Raw genomic sequence first — 19,392 nt, 5'->3', positions numbered from 1 at the left:
CATGCGTGCCAAACAGCCCAACCAAACAAATAACTATAATCAAGCCCTCAAGACCATACAAAGAAAAAAAAAAAAAAAAAAAAACTATAATCAATACTCATAATTATGTTAATCTATTTCACTGTTTTTATATTTGGCGCGCCGTTAAACTCATTTATCATTTTTCATTGTTTTAAAATTTTAATATTGGTGTCCATACTTCCGCTCGCATACGTTGCGTGCCTAACGTATGCGAGCGAAACACGAAATTTCGTTATCTGCCTCTCTATCGCTCTTGTGCATTATTGATATTCGCGGTTGAGTGCCAATTATATCCACACTTTATCAGATCCGATTTCGGGCCCGAGAAAGAGTTTTCCGAATCACCAAATATCAGCACATCGTTTACCACCGAACGAGATGCTCTTACGGAACTTTCAGTAGGAGTAGCAAAGAATGCGCTATAATTGTTTGTTCTTGTCACAGTTTCATTTTTATGGCAAGGTCACCCCGTTGTCTGTTCTCAGTTGGTTCTCAGTACAAAATTTGATACTCAGGCCGTAGCCATTTAGGTGGTAGGCAAGCTGCGTATGTTGATTTTTAGCATGTTTTTAGGGATGTGGACTTGTTGTCGATTTTAGTCATGTATATATCGATAATTCTACACTGCGGAACGCAATAGCGATTAATTGAAACTTCGATACTTCACTAAAAATTAACATCATAGAAATATAGAAATGCTAATGGATAATGAATATTTTATGATATAATAAAATAACTCAATCATTGCGGAAAACATATTTTAGTTGATTTTAGCCGGTTTACCATGGATTTCCTCCGTTGATTACGCCGCTCATCCTAGAATGCACGATGGTCGCGGTGCGGTGCGGTAGTCTGTTAGGGCTTTTAATTTGACATATGTCATTATATTGACGTGACGTGGCGAACTCGACAGCCCGAATCCCTATACCAAGCCAACGCCAAGCCCAGCGCCTGAGCGAAAGTAATATCAAAATTAGCTAAGGAGAGAAACTGGATGTGTTATTGTAAATATCCATCTATCAAGGAGCAGATGATATACTAAGTAACCATGCCACCAGGTAAAAGATTGGGAAGACCTCCGGGCTCTAAGAATTGTAAAATAAAATGCAGTTTCTGTTCCGCACAACTGAAAAGCAGGAGTGATTTGTTGAAACATTTGCGTATATGCAGTCAAAAGAAGCAAGCTAAACTAAAGGATCTTGATCCCAAAAAGGTAAACATTGGGATAACAAAGTTAAGTTTTATATATGCAGCTATTTTATTTTGGAATATCTATCATTTCATCGCGTTCATTTATAACAGGCCGTGTACAGCTGCACACAATGCACCAAGAAGTTCAGGTTTGAGAACAGTTATATCAAACATCTAATGATGGAGCACTCCAAGCTCCGAACTGCAGTGGGCTGCAAGCAGTGTAATGTCCGCTGCCCGAACCACCGAGTCCTTAAAGAGCATATTGCAAATGTGCATGAACGGGAGATATTTGAGTGTGAGCATTGCAAGAAGCAGTTTGTCAGGCGGGCCCATGTGTTACGCCACATTGCTCAAAAAGGCTGTGATGGATCAGGAGTTAAAATGTTCCCTTGTGAAGTAAGTTATCAATTTATTTTGATCAATTGTTTGATATATGATTTTTACAAGCTTTTATTTAACCTGTCCTGTAGGGCTAATATGGTCAGTGTTTTATCATTTGTCATCATGCCTGTCAAATGTTGGAAGCTAAGATGCATAGGTATGCATATATGAAAATCTAATGACAATGCAATATTTATTCTGACAAACATTTATTTCAGATTTGCAACGCCACATTCTCACGCAAAGACAACTTGATAGTTCATCTCCGACTGCAGCACATCAACAAGAACAATTTCCATTGCAAGCACTGCACCTACCACACTAAGAACTTTTCCAAACTGATCATTCACACCCAGAAGACTCACTTAGGTGATTATTAAAATAACTTATTAAGTTATAATTTGCTGTGTTAAAACCAAAGAGAATTGATTGCAAAATTAATAAAGTATAGGAAAAAAACATGCCCCTCAGTTTGAGATACAAAACAGATGGCGCTGTACTGTGCCATATGTTTTGTGGTCACTGAATTGTTAAACATCAACTTTTGACAATCAGAGTTACCACAAAATGTATGGAGCTGTACAGTGCCACAAAGCACGAAATTGTCTTAGATTATACACATCAATCATACATTACTTAATCAATGCATCTTTGGTTAAAACTTAAATAATGATCTAAATAATTCAGAAAAAAATTATAGTCTCATACTTTTTAGATAGAGCTCATTTTTAGGGTTCCGTAGCCAAATGGCAAAAAACGGAACCCTTATAGATTCGTCATGTCCGTCTGTCTGTCCGATTCTATCACAGCCACTTTTTTCCGAAACTATAAGAGCTGTACTGTTCAAACTTGGTAAGTAGATGTATTCTATGAACCGCATTAGGATGTTTACACAAAAATAGAAAAAAAACAATAAATTTTGGGGGTTCCCCATACTTAGAACTGAAACTCAAAAAATCTTTTTTCATCAAACCCATACGTGTGGGGTATCTATGGATAGGTCTTCAAAAATGATATTGAGGTTTCTAATATCATTTTTTTCTAAAATGAATAGTTTGCGCGAGAGACACTTCCAAAGTGGTAAAATGTGTGTCCCCCCCCCCCCGTAACTTCTAAAATAACAGAATGAAAAATCAAAAAAAAATATATGATATACATTGCCATGTAAACTTCCACCGAAAATTGGTTTGAACGAGATCTAGTAAGTAGTTTTTTTTTAATACGTCATGAAATTAAAAAAAAAAAAATTTTTTCATCATACCCATACGTGTGGGGTATCTATGGATAGGTCTTCAAAAATGATATTAATGTTTCTAATATCATTTTTTTCTAAACTGAATAGTTTGCGCGAGAGAACCTTCCAAAGTGAAAAAAAGTGTGTCCCCCCCCCCCCGTAACTTCTAAAATAACAGAATGAAAAATCTAAAAAAAATATATGATATACATTGCCATGTAAACTTCCACCGAAAATTGGTTTGAACGAGATCTAGTAAGTAGTTTTTTTTTAATACGTCATGAAATTAAAAAAAAAAAAATTTTCATCATACCCATACGTGTGGGGTATCTATTAGAGATGTGCCGACTACGGTTTTGGCCGACTAGCCGACTAGCCGACTAGTCGGCAGTCAGGTGGACGACTAGTCGGCCGACTAGTCGGCGTAGCCGACTATGGTCTTCGCCTAAGTTCGGGCGTAATCGGGAACGTTCGGGTCGCCTGATTCGCTGCCGCACGTGGTTGCGTTTTCATGTTTTGACTAGTTTTGTTTACCTTTCCGATTCACTTGTTGCTCCGGTGTGTTATTATTAGAAAAACATACAAAACGAATCGTAATTGTTGTTTAAAAGTTTAAATAAACAAGTAGTGATCTTTATAAACATTATGTCTAAAAGAAAATCACGCGTGTGGACATTTTTTGACGATGTTGAAGGTGATTCAAGTAAAGTAATCAATGCCAAGTACTTATTTCGTGAGGTGGACTGGTACCAATCGGCAAACACTTCGAGTATGGTGGTTTTTTATTTTATTTCCTTATTTTTTTGGAAGATCTAGGCAGCCGACTATTCGGCTCATTTTGCCGACTAGTCGCCGACTAGTCGCCGACTATAAATGTAGCCGGATAGTCGGCTTTCCCGACTAGTCGGCGACTAGTCGGCACATCTCTAGTATCTATGGATAGGTCTTCAAAAATGATATTAATGTTTCTAATATCATTTTTTTCTAAACTGAATAGTTTGCGCGAGAGAACCTTCCAAAGTGAAAAAAAGTGTGTCCCCCCCCCTGTAACTTCTAAAATAACAGAATGAAAAATCTAAAAAAAATATATGATATACATTACCATGCAAACTTCCACCGAAAATTGTTTTGAACGAGATCTAGTGAGTAGTTTTTTTTTTAATACGTCATAAAATTAAAAAAAAATTTTTTTCATCAAACATATACGTGTAAGGTATGTATGGATAGGTCTTCAAAAATGATAGTTAGGTTCCTAATATCATTTTTTTATAAACTGAATAGTTTGCGCGAGAGACACTTCCAAAGTGGTAAAATGTGTGTCCAAAGTGGTAAAATGTTGAACAAGATCTAGTAAGAAGATTTTTTTTAATACGTCTTAAATTGTACGGAACCCTTCATGCGCGAGTCCGACTCGCACTTGGCCGCTTTTATTCATTATTATTTGTTCTTAAAAAAAGAAATGTACAGAGTATTCTAAAATATAAGCTCAATATACAATGTGTTTGTGCACATATAGTGGAGCCGTTAACCACGTATAATATGATGAATTTTATCGCCAAATCACCCCCCATACCTATGTTTTTTCTTAACCATTTTAAAAATGCACCCATTCAAACACGACTGCACTTGGTTAATGTACCATTATCTGTCAATTTACCTATCGCACATTTAAAAAATAATAATCAATCGATAGATTATGAATTAGGCTATCAATTTCGAGCATAAATGTCACAGAGAATTTTCCACAATTACTCGAGAATTAATAACAAAGATGTCAATTGTCTTCAAATTTTTTTTTTTTTACATTTTATCTTTTTTTTCAAAAACGAGGTCGTTGACCTGTACTTGTTTATTGTTAAATGATAGTACAGGATGTTAGCTAAAACTTGACATCAAAATGATAGCCCTAGTTAAAACATTCCACAAGTTACATGAGTCCAAACAAGACCTTCTTTAATAAACGTTAACTTAGTTCTAAAAATAATAATTGCCCACCACCCGAATTAGTTCGACGCACATTACAGAAGGTCTTGTTTGGACTCGTGTAACGACTTTTAGCTGATATCCTGAACTATAATCTAACAATAAAAAAGTACAGGTCAACGACCTTGTTTCCGATAAAAAAGATAAAATGTAAAAAGAAAGTAAATTTTTGAAGTCTATTTTTAAGTTTATTATTAATTCTTGAGTAATTGTAGAAAAATCTCTTTGACATTTATGCTTAAAATTGATGCCCAATTCATAAGCTATCGAATGATTATTATTTCTTAAATGTGCGATAGGTAAATGGATATATAATGGTACATTAATCAAGTGCAGTCGTGTTTGGCGCCTTAAAACTTTTAAGGGGTGCATTTTTAAAATGGTTGCGAAAAAACATAAGTATGGGGGGTGAATTCATCGTACTATACGTGGTCAACTGCTCCACTATACGTGCACAAACACATTGTATTATATCATTATGTGGACGAATTGTCTTAGCTTTCTACAAGATTGTAACTGTTTTTTTTTTATTAGGCATTTTATGACTTACAAAATATAAGTGTTATAGTTGTAACATGTTCGGTCCAGCCATGTCTATAGACATAAAAAGTTATTACGATACAAGTGCGAAAAGTACGCAAGAAATTTGCATGTATATTGTACAATGCTTTACAGTACATATATGGCCCTTTAAATTTTCGACATACAACCGTATAGTGCTAGTTACTGCACTCGGGTGGTAAAGTAGCACCATATGTACTGTAAATATATATTCTTAACAACCTAAGTAGTAATTGAAGTTGCTGGTCCGAAAGAAAAATTCAAGAAAACTTTATTTTTTCTTACAGAACCAAAAAACTATTTTGAGTGTGATCACTGTAGCAAAGTGACAAGCTCTAGGGCTGCTATGGCCAAGCATTTAGAAATCCATGGAGAAAAGAAATATGAATGTGATGTGGTAAGTTATCTTATTAGTTGCAATGTCTGATTACTGAGTTGATAATTCAATATGTTTTGTACGCTTGAATGATCCATTGAGTATTTTTTCTTCTGCTGCTATTGATTGTAAAGGGTAAGTAAAACAATTATCTTGCTAATAATATATAATAGTGTACTTTTGTCAACAATTTAAGTATGCAGTTTTTGTACCCAATAGGGAATATTACGCGAAACTCTGCGTAGGGGGCGTCACTACCACAATCCATCACAATCTGACGGTCTACCGCGAAACAGGAAAATCTAATTTTCGTTATCTATCCTCTCTATCACTCTTGCATATTCAAGCGATGAAGAGGCAGATAACTAAATTTCGATTTTCGTGTTTCCCGATAGGCCCTATTTAAACAAACCGACTTGATGCATCAATGTCATATTTGATTATCTGCAAAAACTTGTCAAAAAACAGTTTAAGGTACTCTATGGTTTACGAAAGGTGCTAGTGCTGCACTCTGGCGGCAGAACATTGCAGTAATACTGCCTATTGTAATTATTAATAACCTGAGTGATAGTATTCATTATGGTGCTCGATCCATATTGCTATTATCGTGTATATGACTAGATCCAGTGTATGTAGTTTGTTCCATGATTAGTTTGGTTTCCGGAAGATCTGTTATTTTTACAAGCTTTTATTTAGTTTCACCTGTCCCATTGTCTGTAATTAAATCATGCAAGCAAAATTACACCCACTTACCATTATTCAATTGAGCTGAAACTTCGCAAACATATGGAAGTTAAGTAACAATGCTCGACGACCGGTCTGGCCTAGTGGGTAGTGACCCTGCCTACGAAGCTGATGGTCCCGGGTTCAAATCCCGGTAAGGGCATGTATTCGTGTGATGAGCATGGATATTTGTTCCTGAGTCATGGGTGTTTTCTATGTATTTAAGTATTTATACATATTTATAATATATTATATATAGCGTTGTCTAAGTACCCTCAACACAAGCCTTATTGAGCTTACTGTGGGACTTAGTCAATTTGTGTAATAAAGTCCTATAATGTTTATTATTATTTATTAATGCAATATTATGGTACCAACGAGCTGATCTGATGATGGAGACAGGAAGTGGCCTCAGGAACTCTGTGATAAAACAATGTAGCCTACTTGTGTTTGGGTTTATTAGAATTGTCTCCATGAGTATTAGTTGCATATTTAAAGAAGAATACAGTCAGTCTTAAAAGCTTGTCTAGGAAATTTTTGACAAAATAATAATTGTTGTTTTGTTGTCTTTCATCTATTTTTAATATCATGTTCTGAATACAGTGTGGCTACGCAACTTACACGATAGAGGTAATCCGTCGTCACGTGCTCGTCCACGTGGAGGACAAGCCGTACAAGTGCGCGATCTGCGGCCAGTCGTACATCCAGCGCGCGCAGCTGCAGCGCCACCTGGTGAAGCACACCGGCAACATGTGCGGCAAGTGCGGGGGCACCTTCGACTCCAAAGCCAGGTCTGTGGAGACTGTGTTCACTGTTAGTACACGTAAGGCCACGCTGGGGACTTACCGCGAAAACTGAAATGTTGTCAATTAGGGTGACAGAGAAAAATGCCCGCGATTGACGAATTTCGATTTTCGCAGTTATAGCCCTGGACATAAGCGCGATCTTCGGGCGTAACAGACGTACAGAATAGTACAGATTGATTATACAAAACCAACACGAATAAAATGCAAGTCCTACCTAGGGTTGCCAACTGAACATCACGTTTCTGGAGCCCTAGAGTATGCGTCCCGCAATGAGACGCATACTCTACGCCAATTGTCCCGTTTTAGGCTAGACTACATTATAATCACTGAAACGAACTTTCAGTTGTAAATTGAGAGTGCGGGGCGCGATTAAACGCGCTAGGACACCATGCGCCCGCGCGCTCGGCACTACCTTGCCTCCTGTTTAGAAAGTTAACCTGATTTAATTTTTGATGCCTTTCATATTGACGGCCAATATACCCTACCCTGGCTTAGGCCGGGTAAAGGAGTCCCTCATTTTATATCCCAAGTCCCGCAATTATCACAAATGTACCGCAAATCCGTGCACTACGGTTGGCAACCCTCCTACCTGTGAACCCTTCCGTTCCAATCCGACCCGCGTAGCTAGAGAGTGTTATCTAACAGCTTTTATAGTTTCACCTGTCTCATTGTGTGTAATCAAATCTTGCAATTTAAATTTGTCCCACTTCCCGGTTTCCAATTGAGCTGAAATTATGCAAGCATATAGAAATTGGATGACAATGCAATATTATGGTACCATCGAGCTGATCTGATGAATGAGACAGGAGATGGCCATACAAACTATGTGATAAAACAATGCAACCTAATTGTGTTTAGGTTTGTTAGAATTGTCTCGATGACTATAGTTGCCAGTTGAAAAAAAAAATACAGTCAGTGATAAACGCTTGTATCAAAAATGAAATTTATGCTACCATAATTATTACAATTTCCCCTATTCTAGCTTGATAATCCACCAGCGTGAGCACCTGGGACTGGATAAGCTGTTGTGCCCATACGAAGAGTGTTCATACTCCAAGAAGGAATTTAGCAGCGAAGTGAGCCTCACCAATCATGTGAAGAATCATTTAGATGACAAACGTGAGTATAAAGGGAGAGAGCGTGAGTCAGTCAATAGAAAAACGTGTCGTTTAAAGTACCTAGTTAAATTGGACGTAAATTCCATTATTATACTGTACGACTTTTTTGCTATAGCCTCGTAAGGCCCCAAGGTCTTACCTATAGGATTTATTCAGTTCGATGAAATGTATTGGAAAGAGTAACATTTGTTTTGTTTCGTTAAATTTTCAAAAAAAATAAAATCAAGCCTTCACCATAGGTTCAAATTTCAGTGGCAAAATTTTCATTTGTATGGCTGGGCCTTCGGAGGACAGGGAGTGTGTAAGGGGGGAAGGCTCAATGTCAAGTTAAAGTTTTTGGTTTAGGCCACATGGTGGCAGATCCAATACGCAAGGTTCCTAATAAAATTAAAATATATCTTGAAAATTGAAGGGCCATGCACGTCCGTAGACATCCTCTTTGTTATTTTTAGGAGGGCTTCAAATTGAAAGGGAAAGGGATAACACTACATACGTGCCAAACGTTGTTTCGCTCACGCATCCGATCCGCACGACTGCGATAACAGCGTTAATTATAAACACGATCGGTATTTTAAACATTCGTTCCATCCGTCGCAGCGTTCCAATGCGCCGTGTGCAAGAAGCGCTTCCACAACGAGATCAACCAGCGGCGGCACGTGCTGACGCACCAGCTGGACCGGCCGCGGCGCTGCATGTACTGCGTGAACGCGCGCGCCTACGTGCGCGGCGAGCAGCTCGTCAAGCACGTGCGCAAGTGCCACCCCGACCTGTTCCGCGCGCACCTGCAGCACGTGCGCCGCGTGCTGGTGAGTGCTGCGACGGCGCGGCGAGTGCTCCGTGCGGGCACCTGCACTCTAGCGGAACGCACCACTACGGGACCTACTTGGCGTCGTGCGCGTCGCTTGGGCTAACTTAAAGCCGGTTAAACCAAACCATCTTAAAATTCGCAAAGAAATATTCTTAGGTAACTTTTATAGTTCTGTATAGACTTACGTTAGTCAGGCTGTCAATTGTGTGAAGCGCAAACCACACTTGTATACACATATTGACTTAGCGTGACGTCCAGGTTTTATAATTTTCAGACTGATCTGAAACACAAATTTAGGCGTTTTACAATTGAGGTTGAGTACTTTTGTTACGTTGTATTGGAATGATTTGCAATAAGGTGCACGTCAAGACATCTCAGTACCTAGTGCCTGCAGATAGCCTGCAAGAGGTGTTTTCTTATACAGGTTCTTATTATATTTATATTATCTAACTCAACCAAACAAAAACGTGCCATATCCTCAGGGCACCAGCAACAAGATCGATCGCGTGAAGAAATCAGAGTTGGACTCGATCCTGAACGTGCTGGATGCGGAGTCGGATCGCATCCTGCAGGGCTACGGCGAGGGCGTGCTGTACGGCGGCGTGCAGGACGTGGAGCCCGACGAGATCGAGGTGCCGCTCAAGGTACTGTGCCACCTCGTAATAAATCCTTTAATTCATAAAATCTTATTGTATTTTCGTGACGTGACGGCGACAAAATAAAATCTGTTTTAAATAAAATCTATGATTAGAAAAGCCAATGCATTGGCTTTTCTAATCAATTTATTTCATTCTGTCATTAAAAATGTAGCCTCAAATGGAAGTAAACATTGTCACAAATCATCTAAAACTTAAAATTCTGTCGCTTTATGGGTTTTCCAAAAATCCGTATAGATCGAATTCGTATTTATTTCGGCGCAGAAAGAAAAAGTTTTTTTTACAATAATAATTAAATTACAGATTGAAAAGACTGAGAATCCATTAATGTCGGAGGAGGAGCTAGCAGAGAGCCTGAAGAAATTGCTGACGCAGCTCATCGACATGGAGAAACTTGAGTGCTTCGGCTGGCCCGACGAGAGCGTGGACGTGGTGAGTACTTTTTTTTCTTCTGGATTTATTGCTTATTATAAGCAAGGTAGATTTGACAATGCCAAAGTGTTGACTTTCACGTTTGAAGAAAACGTTTCCTTAAAACGCATAGTGGATATAAATATTGACGCATATTTTTGTCCTTAGGTCCTAGAAAAAGTGATAGAGCAATGTGGCGCGCGCGCCGCCGACCGCTCGCGCTGGTCGCGCGTGCAGCGCCTGCGCGAGAACACCAAGCAGCTGTTCCTGTACGTCATCGAGGACGCCAACATCGCGCGCATGCTGGACACGCACACCATCGACCAGATCGTCAAGCACATCCTCACGCAGGTCGCCGACACCGACGCCGCGGAGATATAGACTATAGCGATGGGGTTTATAACTCGGCACCCGCTACTGTCGATCTCTAAATTAACTATTTTGAGATCTTTGTCAGAAAGTTGTTCTGTACTAGTACCACTACGCGAACGTCAAACTATTCTGCGTCTGGTTTATCGGGGATGATAATATCGCACGTATGGTGGACACGCACTCGATCAGAATAATCAGCACGTCAAACACATGCTGATGTAGGCCGGGCTTTAGACTTTATAGCAATAAGAAAACAGTTGAAAATAAAAGTCGCAGCGTCATAGCAGAGTTGACATTTATTTTAATTATTATTTTAGAGCTAAATGTGTATACAGTCACATTACAATAGACTAGATATTGTATGAAATATTGAGAAGGGTGAATGTTCAGAAAAGTACGAGCATTTTGTTTTGTACACCTTCATTAATCGTGGTTAGCGGTGCTATGAGTAGTGCATAGAATCGGTTTTTTCTAATAATGTAAAAGTTATGTTCAATTTCTTTTTGTTAGAAACACTTGTGCCTTGAAACTTTGTGATTTTATTTTGTACATATGGCTATTATGCACTCTCCTGTGTTATTGATACATATAATGATGAATTGATGACATAGATAGTTAATTATGTTAAGTTTTACAGTAAGTAAAGACTGTGTATCCCAACAAGTTGTGAACGTATATTTTCCCAATATGTTTGTTGTTTGTAATTAAAACAAACACTCTAGACTGTAATCGAAGTGTTAAGTTTTGTTTATAAGGGTTTTGAATAATAATTGAATTACTGTTTAAGCATACATGCCAGACATGACCCGAATAAATTTTGAATTTGAACTTTATAAGTTTATAGTAATGCATGTTTATACATTTTAAATATGTCCCAACATAAGGAAACATGTTTGGTGATAAAAGAACAAATCAAATTTATAAGAAGCTACAAATGACTATTACCATGTTGTATAAGTTATGTTTAAGATGAGTTAGTTAATTTTATAATTTTAACTAGAATCAATATATTTTAAATAAGAATAATCATTGTTATAATAGAATATAAAAGATTACATTTTATTAAGATTAAAATATTTTATAAACCTCTTAGAGCTATTCCTCCACTCAATCCTCTAGTAAGATGTGGATCTTACATATGTGTTTATTATGAGCTATATTATCAATTTAAAAAATCTCGTCTACATTTATTTTTAATAAATCTGTATAAATCACCTATACTGGGCCTTTTATCACTATTCTTAATAAACTTTTACATATAATAAGGATGCGTCTTATTACATAAATCTTTAATGAAATAAAATCATTACCCCCCTTTCGACTTATTCCACTTCCGTCAGCTTCCACTTAGCACAGAAAAATTCCAATGACCTACTATACCTATATCACCAAATTTCGCGTGGAAGTGGAATACGTGTATAATGTATGTGGCCTGCCTTATCATTAGGTATCACTGCGAGGCAGCAAATAATAAATTTTACTTATAAACTGACGACTTTATGTACAGTCAGCCACAAAATGTGGTCGACTACTTAAGACTCTATATGTCAAGATTGTCAAGTAATAGTCACCCGAAAGTGGTAGACCACTTTCATGGCTGACTTGCTAATTGGGGGATACGCAAATGTGATCAGATGTAACTGGAATAAAAAACTTCTGTCCTAACTGGACCTGACGAAATTGGGATTAAAACATTCCACTTACGTCAGCAGTTTTGATTTTCTGACCTATACGGAATTACTCAAATTTTGTTATATGAAAAAATAAAATCTGACCTAAGTGGAATAAACGCCCCTTTCAACCCCACATTCTCAAGTGGAAAATGCTAAATTATGCAAGGCATTCTCTATTTATTTAACCAAAAGGCTTTAGCATAATATGTATAATTTTTTTAACGAGCCTATAGTGTCCCACTGCTGGGCAAAGGCGCCCGCTCCCCTAGAATTCCATACTTCCGGATTAACTTCAGCATATTATTATTTAGGTATATCGTCCGTAGTGAAAAAAAAACACCTTAAATTATTATTAAAACACTCAAATTCTTTTAATCAATTAAATAAGTAAAGATAAAGTAAATACAAATAGGGTTTCATACTTGGGTGTTGTTTCCCGGTGAAAGTATATAGAATTCGACTACCTTGATCACGAGGACACTAAAGCGTTTTTAAAAGGGACCGGAACTTACCTTGGCTTTCTAGTGTTGCCCGCGTCCGCGACGACTGACGTTTATTATCAGCTGTAACGTGACGTTTGTTTGTAATTGGCGAAGTACCGTTCGCTCACCCACTTGTGTCGTGGATGAGAAAAGTTTACTGCATGAAATTAGTTCTGCCTGAATAAAACGTAACTCAGTAATATAAAAAACTAAAATGTCCGTCAGCGCTCCTCTTATTGTAAGGTTATTAGCTTCTTCGGTGTCAGTTGCTGGACGAGCTGGAAAAATAGTGAGAGATGTGATGAGCAAAGGAGAGTTGGGGATTGTTGAGAAGGTTTGTTTTTATCAGCCATGCCTTGCTTATTTTGCATTTGCCCATCGGGTCCAATCATTTTTTACATTAACACATTCAGTGCCAGCGCGTGTTCGAGAGCAGCCGACAACATGCAAAATCCCGTATATAAAAAACAGCGACTACCTACGAACAGAGAAACCGACTATCGGGTCACTGCCACTGAATGTGTTAAAAAAATATCACTTATATCGACTTAGCCTTGATGTGTTCATGGCATTACATCATACAATTAATTAAAAATAATCTTATCTTTATAATCATGATAACGTTATAATAACTCTTCAAGTGGCCATACATCGTTTTTAAATTATTGAAATTTTGATTTTATTTCAATTAATCAAAATTTAAATTTAAATGTTGTAATCGTTTCGTAGGCTATGGCCTACTACTCCAAGGGTTAACATAATATTGTAAATATAGGTATTAAATCAATAGTACATGTTTCAATAACTGTAATGTGTTATTTGTAGCAAAAGTTAGAACAATGTGTATTTTACATCGGACTTTACAATATATATTTTTTTATACTTAGGGAAAGGATGACTATCAGACAGAAGCAGATAGGTCTGCAGAGAAATGTATTGTTGCATCTCTTTCGAAACAGTATCCAAAAGCCAGCATTATTGGAGAGGAAGATAGCTCAGTGGAAGAGGTGAGCTGTTCATCTTCTGAAAATATTGTATGCCAGCTAATGTACAAAAGCCCTTCCTTACTTGTGTTTCCATTTTCAGGGTGAGGTGTCACCAGACTGGATAGTGGTTGATGCAGACAAAGAGGTATTGGGTCTGGAATGCCCTGCTAGCCTCAAAGGGGTGAAGGAGGAGGACATAGTTGTGTGGGTTGATCCTCTTGATGGAACTTCTGAGTATACTCAAGGTGGGTTGATGTTACATATGTTGGATTAACAAGCGGTCCCTACTTAATTTACAGCAATCTCTGCATGAAGGATGATGGTGCCTGAACTACAACACTAAAGTTATCATAAATAAGTATCTACAATTCTACCAGTCTAAGCATTTGTTTAGTTACTACATTTGGAAACTGATTCAATTATTTGTTTTTCCATAAAATCTAATAAGTCTCCTAGCCTAGTCGGTAGTGACCCTGCTTACGAAGCAATCCAAGCACCAAAGCAATTCTGGTAAGGGCATTTATTTGTGTGTTTAACACAAATATTTGTTCTTGAGTTATGGATGTTTACTATGTATATAAGTATTTATATTATATATATAACATTGTCTGAGTACCCACAACACAAGCCTTCTTGAGCTCATCATGGGACTTAGTCAATTTGTGTAAGAATGTCTTATAATATTTATTTATTTTATATTAACTATCTTTATTTATTTATTATTTTCATTTATTTGACATTAAAAGTCACATGCTATACAGAAGGTATTAGTTGAATGTAGTCAGCACATGACACCTGGGTAGGGTGCATATTGTTAGTACTTATGAGGTACCTAATTACCTACTTATATACAACTATAAGTCATGCATATCTTATTTAACATATATTGTAGATACTAGATACTGTCATATATTATATATAATGTCATATAGTATGCACAACACAAGCCTTATTGAGCTTACACTGTAGGACTAGGCCATCTGTGTAAAATTGTGCTATAATATTTGTTTAATAAAGACTAATTTGAATACAATACAAGTGTCTTAACAACCATTTATTTATTTGGTATTCTCTCACAGTCAGTTTTTAATGTAGTTACTAATGGTACTGCAGTATTGTGTACATGTTATACAATAAATAATTTATAAATTCTAGGTGCCCTAATGTTGAAGAGAGATCCTTGGGAAAGATGGAAAATGTATTTGAGCCACCCTTTTATCAGTATGAAGTGGTACTTAAGTCTACTTCATTCAAATTTTGGTAATTTAAAAAATTATGATTTCATGGGTTTTGTTCTTTGTATATCTCGGAATACTAACTTCATTGTTCATGTTATATAGTTTAGTGATTTTGGCTTTCTTTTTTTTATATGTAACCACCCTTCTCAAGGATGTAGATTTATAGGCAAGCAGAGGCATAAGTTAATGTTCTATTTGCAAACTTTCTGTTTCCTTTATACATCTAACCATTTTAAATTTCATCCCTTAACTGCATGATTTATGCCATATACATAATATTGCATGAGCCAAACTTGCTTTTATACTTTATTATAGGAAAATGAAATGTGTGCAAACATACCTCATACAATATTAAATGACTACAAATGTTAAATAACTAAAGAAAAACTGTTGCAGGATTCTTGGAACATGTGACAGTTCTTATTGGAATCTCTGTCAATGAGAAACCAGTAGCTGGAGTGATTCACCAGCCATTTTTCAAAAATCAAACTGGAGGGGAGGTTAAAATGGGCAGAACTATCTGGGGGCTGTCGGAGATAGGTGTCGGAGGGTTCACGCCTGCCCCGCCGCCGGGGTCCTTGATCATCACCACAACTAGAAGCCATTCTAATCCTGTGGTTGAAAAGGCATTACAGGTCATGAATGCTGCTCAGATTCTAAGGGTTGGAGGCGCAGGATACAAGGTGGGTTTTAATTTGATAAAAGGAACAAGGAAAGGTACCTAACTGTCCGGCTCCAATTTGATTTATTTTGATATATGTATGTACCTTTCCTTGTAAGTAGCAACTACTGGTATTCTATTGGTAAATCTAACTGCTCTGCTATTTAATTGGTATAAAAAATCTGTAGTGTAAGTTTTTCTATTAAAAATATCCACTGGGCCACCTTTTATATCGTTTACCACTTAAGCGTCACACGAACCCGCTACCAAAGAGCCGTTCCCATACTCATAGAAGTTTAGTACACCTTATATTCGGGTAATTTCTAAAATCATTTAAAAATCACTCGTATTCCGTTGTAATAAGAGTCAAGACTCCCTTTTCGGTTTTACTCCGAAAAGGCGGACTTTTACTTTCTTAGTTAACACTAAGAAAGGGCGGACTTTCTTAGTGTTTACTCCTTTCGAAATTACCCGAATATAGCTTATGCATTGACATATATCTAAGGAGGGTCTAACGGGCACTAACATTGGTGCTAGTTCAGTGGTGTCACGGATTCGAGCCATTCGTGCAGTCTAACGCAACTAGTTGCGACCAATCGCGCGCGTGATGCGAACTCATCAACCAATCGCGTTGTGGCGTTAGACTGTACGATTAGCTCGAATTCGTGTGCGTAACCCCGCTGTACTGGCCCCATTCTTTTTGCCCGTAAGGTCGGTATAGGTAGATATATGTCAATGATCTTATGTAAAACTTGTATTCGATCTTTATATTGTGACCGTGGCCGGCAAAACGTCCCACTTTGTCGCTTGCCATAAGAAGGAGACTTGTATTTTTATACGAATAACCTGTCAAGTGTCAAGGCGTCCTTATGGCAAGCGACAAAGTAGGACTTTTTGCCGGCCGCGGGTACATATTACAATGTGTAGCAACGATAGATATAAATTTGTTACTCATTTGCACATGTCCAATTACATAATGTCGAGTTAAAATTAGGGTGTAACTTAAACAAAACATTGTCATCCCTTCCTTACATGCTTTTCACAATATAGCCAATGTTGTATCTACTTAGATAATATAAAAAGCATTGACGCGGTCATTATTGTGCAACTTTTTTTTTACTTATAGGTGTTACAATTGTTGGAAGGCAAAGCATCGGTATACGTATTCGCCAGCCCAGGATGCAAGAAGTGGGACACATGCGCCCCTGAAGCAGTATTGTCAGCGGCCGGGGGCAAGCTCACGGATATCCTTGGGAACTTCTACAAATACGGGGCCTCGGCCCCCAAGCCGAACAAGACCGGGGTCTTAGCTGCCGTCAACGATGAACTGCACAGCTACGCCCTGAACAGGATACCGCAGGAACTAAAAGATACTCTAGCCAACAAATAGCTACGATTTGTCACAAGTTAAAACTCGTTAGGCCCAACCTCTTGACACGATACTCTGATTGCCCTTATATTCAATTATTACTTCATGTTGATAATTAGCCCCCCTCCTTTCGCAAAACTCATTGACTAAACAAGGTGATGGTTCTTATCGGTTAAAACTGAAGTACTTAATATTTTTGATAATTACTAAGAACAGTGGATTAAGTAAAAAATTATTCGTTTGGGAGCCATAAACTTCTCACAAGTAGACGCACGGACATCCCAATTGCCAAATTTATAATATCCTCCTTGGCTTGCTTGGGATTGGGGATATTAAGGCTTTACCTTACGAGGTTAAAAAACGGAGTGAGGGGTAAGAAATATTCGTAAGACGTACTTTATGGTTTCCCCAAGATAATTAGGTACGTAATATATTATGATAATGTGATAATAAAAAAAACCTAATAAATGTCTGGTAACAGTATATTTCGCAGTTTTAATTACTAAAATAAATTATAATCACGTCACAACAAATTACAATGTCAAAGCTCTTAAAACAAAATAACTACATATGTAGATAATTTCTTTGGTTTATTTGTACTTTAAAGCTTGCTCTTTTTATGCGTTTTTAATAAAACTTTCAATTCTCGCCTCAAGATTTTACCGGAAGCGTTCTTGGGAATGTCGTCGAGGAATATAACACCTCCCCTCAAATGCTTGGCCGGTGACACCTGAAAAGAAATAGAAGAGGTATTATTAAGTAGTTTGGCAATCTATTACCGTCAGTAGAAAAAGGTGGTAAATTTTAAAAATATACGCGCGAAGGGATGAGTTCCAATGTAGAATTTGAATTTCGCGTCTTTTTCTACTGACAATGTGGGTTTGCCAGAGTATAAGAACCATTGCACACCGCGTTTTTCAATCCACGAAGCAGTTTCCGTTTGTCACGATACAAACGCGCGTTTGCATCGCGTCTGTGTCGATACAAACGCGCGTTGCAAGCGAGTTAGCGCCGCGTCTGTATCGCTACAAACGCGCGTTGCAAGCGCGTTAGCGCCGCGTCTGTATCGCTACAAACGCGCGTTACAAGCGCGTCAGCGCCGCATCTGTATCGCTACAAACGCGCGTTACAAGCGCGTCAGCGCCGCGTCTGTATCCCTACAAACGCGCGTTACAAGCGCGTCAGCGCCGCGTCTGGCGTTACAAGCGCGTCTGTATCGCTACAAACGCGCATTGCAAGCGCGTCTGTGTCGCTAAAAAAGCGAATTAGCATCGCGTCTGTATCGCTACAAACGCAAGTAAAGATAAAATATTAGCGGTAATTTTTCCATGCAATCGTTCTCGACATTTTCGCATCTGCATTTTAGCCCTAGATGTTTTTTTTTATATTAGTTCAATATTGCAAGTATATGTTAACCTTTTTTGATAATCTTGTTTTTATAAGAACTATAAATCGTGTCATTCACGATGACGCGCACCTTGACTTGAGCCATGTTATTAGAGGTTAGATTTGACAAATCTCCGCGTCATCGTGGATGACAAACTATAGGTTAAGCAGTTAAGTACCTACTTCAGGCAGCGCTAAAATTACATCCAAATAAATGCGCCGTAAACAGACGCCTAGCACACAAAGTCGGCAACAATAAACACAGAAATCAAAACGGTCAGACAGATAATTTCGTTCCGTTCCCAAAATTTCGTTACGATTGATGAAGTTTTGGAGGAGGAAAATGTGGAGAACGAAACCTTAATAACTGAGATTATTGCGCAGGATTTTTCGCCTAATTTGTAGCTGTTCTTATCACATTATAATTTTAGGAGTCGCCCCCGTTAGCGCAACGGAGATATTTACCTAAAATTCTCAAATCTCAGGCTCAGTTGGTATTTCCTCTTAACAACGCGTCTGCATCGATGTAGGTGTGCAAAGGTCTACAAGCTGCATCAGACTTGCGTGCGAATTGCGTGTAAGGCTAGGTTCAGATGACAAGCGCTCAACGCGCGTTTTGATAACGCGCGTTTACAACTACATATATTTTATTCAGGTCGTACACATGCTAACGCGCGATATAATAACGTTAGCATGTGTACGACCTGAATAAAATATATGTAGTTGTAAACGCGCTTTATCAAAACGCGCGTTGAGCGCTTGTCATCTGAACCTAGCCTAAAACACGCGTTGACGGCGCGTGTTGTCTTCGCTGCCGGGGTTTTAGTCTCTGCTAAAAAAGCATTTGGCCAGCCCGTCTGTACCGATACACACGCGCGTTGGCGGCGCGTGAGCATCGCTATAAACGCGCGTAGACGGCACGTCTGCTCTGCATCGCTGTAAGTGTACAAAAG

The 19,392-nt window shown here is 38.1% G+C and overlaps 3 protein-coding genes across 4 annotated transcripts in view; 2 read left to right on the top strand and 1 right to left on the bottom strand.

Moving 5' to 3' along the window:
• Positions 1–788: 788 nt before the first annotated feature.
• On the top strand, positions 789–11,909 carry LOC133533876 (zinc finger protein 605-like). The gene is made up of 10 exons (XM_061872955.1): positions 789–1,234; positions 1,324–1,611; positions 1,815–1,965; positions 5,662–5,771; positions 7,077–7,264; positions 8,262–8,398; positions 8,995–9,203; positions 9,688–9,849; positions 10,165–10,293; positions 10,441–11,909. Exons 1-10 carry the CDS (start codon positions 1,070–1,072, stop codon positions 10,651–10,653), a joined length of 1,752 nt encoding a protein of 583 aa, XP_061728939.1. The 5' UTR covers positions 789–1,069; the 3' UTR covers positions 10,654–11,909.
• A 974-nt stretch (positions 11,910–12,883) lies between these two features.
• Positions 12,884–17,536, top strand: LOC133533877 (3'(2'),5'-bisphosphate nucleotidase 1-like). Of its 2 annotated transcripts, XM_061872956.1 has the most exons (6): positions 12,884–13,133; positions 13,687–13,806; positions 13,886–14,030; positions 14,941–15,045; positions 15,420–15,706; positions 16,811–17,536. In XM_061872956.1, exons 1-6 carry the CDS (start codon positions 13,014–13,016, stop codon positions 17,072–17,074), a joined length of 1,041 nt encoding a protein of 346 aa, XP_061728940.1. In that variant the 5' UTR covers positions 12,884–13,013; the 3' UTR covers positions 17,075–17,536. The 2 variants fall into 2 exon arrangements, with proteins under 2 accessions (XP_061728940.1, XP_061728942.1); XM_061872958.1 differs by lacking the exon at positions 14,941–15,045 and having other exon boundaries at positions 12,889–13,133.
• Positions 17,522–19,392, bottom strand: part of LOC133533874 (luciferin 4-monooxygenase-like) — a 42,039-nt gene continuing 40,168 nt past the window's right edge. Inside the window, exon 9 of the mRNA XM_061872954.1 lies at positions 17,522–17,783. Within this exon, the coding sequence (XP_061728938.1) occupies positions 17,655–17,783 (129 nt within the window). The 3' untranslated portion in view covers positions 17,522–17,654. The remainder of the gene's footprint in view (positions 17,784–19,392) is intronic.

Source organism: Cydia pomonella, unplaced genomic scaffold (genome assembly GCF_033807575.1).
Source record: "Cydia pomonella isolate Wapato2018A unplaced genomic scaffold, ilCydPomo1 PGA_scaffold_208, whole genome shotgun sequence".
Taxonomy (NCBI): Eukaryota; Metazoa; Arthropoda; class Insecta; order Lepidoptera; family Tortricidae; genus Cydia; species Cydia pomonella.
Note: the sequence above shows the minus strand (reverse complement) of the source record. Positions and strands in the feature narration are given on the sequence as shown.